This window comes from Urocitellus parryii, chromosome 8, assembly GCF_045843805.1.
Source record: "Urocitellus parryii isolate mUroPar1 chromosome 8, mUroPar1.hap1, whole genome shotgun sequence".
Lineage (NCBI taxonomy): Eukaryota > Metazoa > Chordata > Mammalia > Rodentia > Sciuridae > Urocitellus > Urocitellus parryii.
The window spans coordinates 104,182,761-104,192,031 of record NC_135538.1 but is presented as its reverse complement, the minus strand read 5'-3'; the positions used below and the strand labels follow the sequence as shown (position 1 = coordinate 104,192,031).

Here is a 9,271-nt window from a genome sequence, read left to right as displayed (position 1 = left end):
GAGGACCTATGAAGCTCCTATGATTTCCCTATTATGATAGCCCAGTTCTTTGATATTGGCATATGATTATTAAAAAGGTCCTTGCAGTAGGCAAAGTGGTGATTCATTTTGATGGGGTCATCATATTTTTAGTTACACTTTTTCTGAAAATGCAATAATGATTTCTTTTTCTTTTTTCTTTGATGGTGAACCCAGGGCCTTGTGCATGCAAGGTAAGCACTCAACCAACTGAGCTATATCCCCAGCTCTGAAAATGCAATAATGAAAAGTGCTTATAGAGTTGTCTTATATGAGCATATCCCCCAAATTTCTAGTGAAATAATATTTTATCACAATCTGATGGGTCATCGGTTTGAGCAGGGAAATTTTCAACTTTTGTTTTGAGATGAGATCTCACTAAATTTCTGAAATTGGCTTTGAACTTGGAATCCTCTTACTTCAGCTTCCCAACTAGCTGGGATTATAGGCTGGTGGGCATCGTAGATTTTTAGCTTTAATGACCTCACAGTATAGGTATTGTAATTAAGATAATTAATTAAAGGAGCTCTATGAACAATTAATAACCAACATTTACATAGCACTTAAAGGTTTAGAAAATGTCTTTATGCACCATTTTGTAAGTTTAAAAATAAATTCCTGAATATAATTTTTTTGGTTTGGAAGATAGCACTAACTTTAGGATCATGGTTATTTATTTTTTTTCCAACTTACTCAACTCTTCTTATAGGTCCTATTCCCTCATCCTTCTAATTTTTGTATCCAACATTGGAACATTACCTCAGTGGGATAATGCCTTTTGAATTTGCTTATTTTAATTTTTAAACTCTAAACTACACTGCTTATTATGGGGATATTACAGATCCCGGGATTTCTAGGACAGAACTGATTGTAAATGTTTTGTCACACTGTCAAATCATGGAACCTGATCTCTGGTTAAGAAAATGTGGTCACCTTATCTATTTGATGAAGGTTAATATGAATTTTGTTACATATATTCTAAATATCTAGTTTTACATATTATATCCTATTATATATACACATATCCTGAAATAAGACTTTTTAATGTGACCTTATTGGCAAAACAATACTCCCCATTTGTTTTCCTTAACCTTTCTTCAGTTCTATTTATTGTCCTTTCTTCTTTAAATATCTAGGGTTCAAGAGACCTAGATATTTAGGTCTCTTCCAATGGATTTTTTTTTTTTCTGTCTCCTTCAATGAATTCTCTTCTGCCTCTCACCAGCCTCATTTTTCAAAATCTTAAAACTATCTACTAATTCTTTAAAAAGACAGGGTCTTGCTATTTTGCCCATGCTGGAAAAATAGCCTGGGCTCAAGTGATCCTCCTCCCTTGGTCTCTTGATGTACTACCTAGCCATGCTTGATCTACTTTCTTATGGGTTGCTTGAGCTGCACAGATTTTTCAAAAGCTCAGGAATATTCTGTTTGCACAACCACTTCCACTCTTTACTTCTAGGACATCTTCAGATGGAATTACTGCCTTCCTTCAAGCTTTAGTGCAATTCACACCTTCTCCCTATAGTTTGCCCTGCCTGTAGTAATTTATTTTCCTATAAAATCTCAAGCATTTGACTTTCACTACCTGTTTATTAGCCTCATGTATTCATGTCTCATGTCCTAGTTAGAATGCAGTCCTTGAGGATGAGGGCTGTATGTACTTCATCCTTTTTTTTTTTTTTTTTTTGATTTGTTCAGTAGGAGACAATGAACAAATATTACTCAACAAGTATTTGTTGATTAAAGAAAGCACAAGTTCCATGATTTCAATACCACACAGCCAACACCTTTTTAGGTATACATAGTAATTTTCTTTTCTTTTCTCCTTTTTGGCCTCTGCTTCTGAGTTTGACAATTCCTGTTTAGTATTACCGTAGGTAACTTTGGAAGCAATAAAAAAAATTAAAAGATGGTAAAAACAGGCATGTAAGAGATAGTGGGAACTGATATTTATAGTGTCGCTATTCTGTGTTTGACACCATAGTCTGCATTTTAAAGATTTCTTTCAACAAACTTAAAAACTGAAGTCCAGCCATGTTAATTTATCCAAAGCCGCCCACCCCCAATAAATGCCTGTGCTAAGTTTCAGAAACCAAGGTCTGCCTGATTTCAAAGGCAAGGCGGTTTTAGTGTTGTAAGACTTCGAGAATTAAATGGCATAATTTATTGAAAAAGCAGTAGGCACAATAGTTGGTGTTCAACAGATGTTTCTTCCACAATTTGCCCAGGAGTTGTGTCTACTTAAGCAGGAGAGGAGGAAAAAACAAAACAAAAAAAAACCTGGATGAATTAATTATACTTGTTTATAACTTTAAGAAAGTCCACATTTAATTATAATAATCCCATGCCCTCCTTCATATTGACTCTAGAAAAAAATGTCTGGCAATATTTCAAATCATGATGCCTATTTTTCTTCCATGGTTACGTAACAACTTATATTTTCAGAAGAGAACAGAAAGTTATCTTCGGCTGTCAAGAGACTAAAAGAATGTAATAAATTATTTCTGTGACACAGATTTATGTACTTAGTTTTTCATTTTTCTTTCTTCCCCCACGAATAGCAAATTACTCTGTTCTATAGGGACTTTGCAAGGTAAACTGCGGGGTTCCAACAGCTGCTGGGGTAACCCTCAACACCGAAATCAAGCGCGTCCTCAATTCTTCTCGCTGACTCCCATAAGCTGCTCCTCTGCAGAAAGTTTACCCCGCGTCGCCACCGCGGAAAGTGGGGCAACCCAAGCTTATTTTGCCTATCAGCAAAAACCTTTTGTATCCATTTCAGGCCACAGAACAGACAAAACGCCCTACCCAGCTGTTCTGAAGTTCTGCGGGGAGGAAGAAGCGTAGCTTCTTTATACTGCTCTCTCATCCGCTCAGGGTACCTGGACGCGGGTGGCGCGCGACCAGGGCCGTGACGTCCCCGCACCTGGCAACAGCCCTAGGACCCGTGCTGGGTAAAAACTCCAGCTCATCGGGGGCGGGGCCAAGAGAACGAGGACGTTCTCGCGAGATTTCCCTCATCCAGGCCCATTTCCCCGCACCTTCCCGGCTTCTGTCCGGCTCTTTACCTCAGTCTTTGGCGTCGCCTTGTAGGACGCCGGGCCCTGAGGGAGCAGCTAGGGGCGGGTTCTGAGGCTGGGCGGGCGCTCGGGGTTGGAGCTGGCGGCCTGAACGAACCAGCGGGTCCCAACTCCTGCGGAAGCGACAAGGGTGGGAGAGCCGCCGTCTGGGCGCGCGGGGGGAGGGCTCTCCCGCCGCCGTGGCTTCGGCGGAGGCCAGGCGTGAGGAGCTGCCATCGTCGCTGCCTCACGGGCCGCGCTGAACAGACTGGCCGGATACTGCCGCGGGCGGATGGAGGCGCCTGCACGCCCCACCTGAGCTTAGGAGGGGCCAGAGCCGAGCGCTGGGCCCGCCTCCTGTCTCAGGAGCGCCCGCGCGAGCCAGCGGAGGAGGAGAGCGGGTGCCGGGCTTCTTCCCGCAGGAGTCCCCAGCATGGGTAAGGTTGGGCGCTTCCCGCCGCCGGTCCAGGCCCTCTCGAGCCGGGGAGGCGGTTCCCTGGTCAGCCTCAGTGGGGACGCTACGGGGCTCAGCCCCCGCGCTGCAGCACCCTACTCCACCCTCGCTGGCGCCCCTCCTAGCCCTGCCTCCCACCTTGTTCTTCTCGCGGTGCTCTCGGGCGCTGTCCTCTCCGCCCCTTCTCCTGTTCACCTCAAGGTGTGGGAAGGGGGGCTGGGACGCCCGACCACCTCTCGGCGCCCACTGCCCTGCGCCGCCCTCTTCGGATGGGGGAGGGTGATCGGAAAAACTTGACAAAGTGGCACTTTGTCTTCTCTGAGGCTTTGTATAGATTGGACTTTTAGGGACATATAAGTACACATTTTGTCAAAGTTTTTTTTTTTTTTTTTTCCTTGCTGAAACTTGCAGCAAGAGATGACTCGAGAAAAGGAAATCTATAATATGTATTTTAGTCTGGATCTACCTAGGCAAATGTGCTGGTACTTAAACATTAAATCTCCTCCCCAACTGGGTTAGGGTTTGGTAGGATTCAGTATTGAACCCGGTGAGGAGTAGTTTCCTGTTTGGAGTTAGACTTCCTTGCTAGAGGAGAGAAAAGTACAAAGCCTTATACGTTGTTGCTGTGTGTTTTAAAAATTTTATTTGGAATTAGGGAATGTATTGCAGTTTGGTTTGGAAAGTTTTGTCAAGTGATGTAACGATTCTTTTGATTAAAAAGTTCAGTGTAGGCTAGGCACTAATTCCTATATTCTTTAAAATTTAAAAGCATTTTTTTTTAAAAGAATATTTTAAAAAATCAAATTTGGGCCACCATAAGGGAGAGAACGTTCTGTGAGAGTAAATCCAAGTTTAGTGGAGTAAATCAGGAGGACTCTATCACTGCTTCTAGTTGAGAGTTGGTGTCGCTTCATATCAACAAACCATTACCGAAATGAATAATTCATGAAACTAACAAATGATTTAGTAGCAGGACAAATAGAATACTGCTGATGTGGCACCCTCTGCCCACCCTTTGTTTTGTGCATGATGCTTTGAACAGTGCTTATAGGCACTTGCCTAGCTATTCTGTTTTCTTAGATTTTCTATTTTTATGTTCCCCTCACTTACCACCTGTTCTCAGGTACCTTTTATAAACAAAGTGCTCTTGAACTCAGAAACAGTAAAATAAAATATTTGCTATTTGGATCCTTCGAATGAATTCCTTTTTAATTGATTAGTTGAGCTTACAGGGTAATTGTGGGCTTATTCCTTTAAGCATCAAATTTTAAAATCACTAACTGCTTTGGATGAAAATTATACTAAAATTAAATGTATACCTCGATCTAAAATAGGATGTAGAATATAATTAAATTTATTTTGATGACGTAAAGTCATAATTTGTTACTTTTTTAGTTGCTGGTGTGCCTTGAGAATCTGTTGGATCATATATAGGACTTGATCCAAATGCTAAATAACATACTTCTTTGCATTTTTTCCATATTTTTTATTGGTGCATTATAGTTGATAGTGTTTGTTAACATTACTCCTTTCCATTTTGAAATTATTTAAATAGGTGCTTTCCCCTCTACTTTGCTTTTCTATGCTTGTAACTGTAATTAGTGTCCCCCTTCCTTCTCCGTTTTCTTTTTTTTGACTGTGTGGAAATCATGTGCAAATTTATGATTATACATGGGGGAAAACCAGTAGACCCTTACTGAACAGTGTGAGGTCCTCTGGTGGGAAAAGTGAATGAATACCAATACTTGGACATTATAATATCTATTTGGCCAGAGGTCTTTTTTTAGTGAGTTGTTATATTCTGGTTAAGTGAAGTTTGGTAAAGTTCCACGTTAGCATACTGTCAACTTGACTACTCAATTATGAACTTCTCTTAATTGGGGTATTTGTTGTTAAAATGAGAAATATTTGTGATACATTTTCATATGAATGTATACTTTAAATTTATTAGTCATGTAACCATATTAAAATCCTCAAGTTTATTTGAAGGAGTTTCCTCTTTAAGGTTCATTTGCTTGGTTTTTTCATCAGCGATCTTTTAAGATGTAGCCTAAAATATTTACATGGGATTTTATATAATTTGTCAAAAATGAAAGAAAAACTGAAAAAAAATTTTTTTTGAGAGATTAATGTGGATACCTACTGAGTGATGGTTTCTGCACTTTAGTGATACAGTTAAGAGAGTTAAGAGCAGGGGCCCTGGATAGGAATTTATTTCCTGAGGTCTCACCTATCTGAGTGACTGAGCAAATTACTTAACCTCTCTGTGCTTCAGTTTCTTGATCTAAAAATGGGATTCAAGTATGAATCTCATAGATGTTAGAATGCCTGAGTGAGTGAATACTTATAAAGTGCTTAGGAAGTTACCAGTGCTGCTGGATGTTTTCATTTTTAAATGATTTCCTTGATTCTTGTTGGGACCTTAAACAGAATACTGTCTTTCAAGGGCCAGTGAGAGGACATGAGTCTATACTAATGCAGAAATCAATAGAATTTTATGTAGTGTAATCTTTCAGAAATTATGTAGAAAGATACTATCTTTTTCAGTATTGGTTATACTCTGAGAAGCTCCATTATTAAAAATAAGCTTACTTAGAAAAAACTTTTAAGTGGGATGACTTATTACTAGAGACATTTGAATTTTCTATTAACCTGTTTTTATTTTTTATGTTTGTTAAATGTGGAAAATGTCTTTCAAGAAATATGAGGCTCTCATGTGAAATAATTAGGGAACATCTTTGGGAGATACAAAGCAATACTTTTAAAAAAATTTGTTCCAAAAATACATTTGTGCATTTTGAAGTGAAATATGAAAGTAAATGGCACAGTGTTGCTAAATTTGAATTTTTATTTTTGAAAGAGTAAGCATATTTTAAGGACTGAATTTTTGTTAATTTCAGATAGGGTTATGAACTTTTGAGTTTAAATTTATTCTAAAAACTTACATATAAAGCATGTCAGTCATGAAGTTTAAATGGAAACTTGCAGTGTGTTTAGATGATATATACCACACACACACACACACACACACACACTTCTATAATAGAATTTATTTATTTTACATTTACATTGTACTATTTAGAGAAAAACTTGATCCATACAGATACATTAGCTTACATACAATAGGGGATACTTGCTAATTCAGCCTCAGAATTGACTTCAGTTACACAGTCTAGAGCATAAAAAAGTAATAGGAAATTTTTCCCCCTCCCTGCCAATTTTTATACTTAATCCAAATCTGTGAAAACCCCTTTCTTTTAATGGAATATCTTTCCCTGTTGTTAAATGTGTTTTGAGTATGGTAAAAATGTTTCATTTTCTGATGTATATAAAGAAGTGGTATCATTGTGTCAAGGGCACAAAGATAGGCAGAGAAAGAGGTGTAATGATTCTTGATTTCACTGAGTATAGGGCAGACCTCTTTTCCTGGTAAATGGGTGAATAAGTTGTAGACCTCTTTTCTTGGTAAATGGATGAATAAGTTGTTAAAGATGTGAACATTTTCAGAATTTGTATTCAGAAAAGAAAGGGTGAATAAAACAATACTGAGTAATCGTTATAATGGAACTGTGACTTACTTGATTGTAGGAATTGATATCTACTATACAGATTTAACACCAGCAGGATTTAGGTGCTAAATAATAGTAGCAGCCAGGCTGTAAGTCTTTCTAGATGAGTTCCCAACACTAATTTGGGAAATCTGGATTGAAGTTCAGTTATAGTTATCGTCAGCATGTCAACATCAGGGATATGTGTAGCAAAATTTAGTGTGTAGACTGGTGGAGCCCGTCAGCTGGGTGTGGGAGTGAGATGCTGGTTGGTAGTAAGCCACCAGGTAGAGCTTCAGGATGGCATTGTGAAGGGAGAAGGGAGGAAACAGGGTCTGGAAATAGGCCTTGGAGACCTAGCTACAGGGAAATGAAACCAGACAGGGTCTAGATTTTTTTTTTTTTAATATTTATTTTAGTTGTAGTTGTACACAATTCCTTTAGTTTACTTATTTATTTATATGTGGTGCTGAGGATTGGCGAACACTCTACCGCTGAGCCACAACTCCAGCGCGCCCCCGCCACCGTCTAGTTTTTTTTTTAATCTTTTAAATTTTATTTTTACTTATTTTTTTTTTTTTTTTGAGAGAGAGAGAGAGAGAGAGAATTTTTCAATATTTATTCCTTAGTTATTGGCGGACACAATATCTTTGTTTGTATGTGGTGCTGAGGATCGAACCCAGGCGGCATGCATGCCAGGCAAGCTCGCTACCACTTGAGCCACATCCCCAGCCCCTAGTTTTTTTTTTTTTTTTTTTTTTAATGAGAAAAATACGAAATAGGTATTTGTTCTCCGGAATAAAAGTGAGTTTGGTTATTGGAACTGTTTAGGATAGTAATACTGATAAGATGTTGAGCTGCTCAGCTGTGGACCTGCTACTATATGTTATCTATCTTGAGACTATATCAGTAGTCAACATTAATAGCTGAATCTATAACTGAGATATAATTGGTTCCAAATAAATTTTAGATTCATGGCATCCTCTGCGTATCTAAAGGTTTGGGAATATTCATAGTCTGTAGCATCCCCTCTGTTTATTTGGTCCCAGGGATTTGATATGCCTGCTTTTTTCTTTGCTGTTTTTTTTTCACCTGTATTTTTTTCCTTTCAGATTGAAAGGAGAGCAGATCACAGAGTTGCAGCATGCTTTTATGTTTTAGAAACAAGTATGTAATTCCCAAGGATGTTAAATAGTTAAACTACAAACATAAGAATAAATGGGCAACTAAGGCATGAGAAATTTTAAAGTACTTTTAATTCGTGGTCTCTTGATTTCACTGAAGTGGTGTTAGGCTAGTTATTAGAAAGACCTTCGTTGTTTTCCTTTTGGATTGATTATTCCTTTCTAGTACTTCCTCATACTCCCCCTCAGCCTTCTTTTGGGTTTGTTTTAGATATTTAGACTATTTTACAGACTTTGTATCACTACAAAGCAGTTAGAATTCGATTCATAATCTTTCTAGGAATTCTCCCACCTGAGACCATTTTAGCACCAAGTGAGGTAGGCATTTTCTTTTGGGTATGTTATATATATATATTTTTTTTTTTTCTTTTTTTTGAGGGGGGTGTGTGGGGCGGGGGCGGTTCTTTTTTTTGTCTGGCTAAAGATGTTAATCTGGTATCAGACATGATAGTGTTATGGACTCTGTTTCCTAGAACCTAAATGTATCACATCAGTCCTTTCTAATAGCTCCAGTAGACTTATAATCTTCCAAATTTTGCGTACCCTAAACTTCCCATCATGATACTGTTCTTTTTTTATATTTATTTTTAAGTATTGTTTTAGTTTTAGGTGGATACAATATCTTTTATTTATGTGGTGCTGAGGATAGAATCCAGTGCCTCATGCATGCTAGGTGAGCACCCCACCACTGAGCCACAACCCCAGTGCCTACTGTTCTGTTTTTTTTTTAACTTACTTGCAAAACAGAGATAACTAACATGGGAATCTGAATCCAATATCTATTTTAATACTTCATCAGTATCACTTAGCTCAGGTTCTTTTTTTTTTTCTTTTGAGGAAAGAGTATCATCATGTTGCTCTGGCTGACCTTGAACTCCCGGGATCAAGTGATCTTCCTGCCTTATCCTCCAGATTAGCTGAGACTACAATCGTATACCACCACCACACTTTTGGTTTAGTTTAGGTTCTTTTTGATGATTGAATGTCTAGGTAATTCTAGGTTCCAAG

At 38.4% G+C, this 9,271-nt stretch overlaps 1 protein-coding gene across 2 annotated transcripts in view; it reads left to right on the top strand.

Moving 5' to 3' along the window:
- The first annotated feature begins 2,569 nt into the window (after positions 1 to 2,569).
- The window catches only part of Cd2ap (CD2 associated protein), a 103,418-nt gene continuing 96,716 nt past the window's right edge, over positions 2,570 to 9,271 (top strand). For both annotated transcript variants that reach the window (XM_026394463.2, XM_026394462.2), the window contains exon 1: positions 2,570 to 3,514. In XM_026394463.2, the coding sequence (XP_026250248.1) occupies positions 3,511 to 3,514 (4 nt within the window). In that variant the 5' untranslated portion in view covers positions 2,570 to 3,510. The remainder of the gene's footprint in view (positions 3,515 to 9,271) is intronic.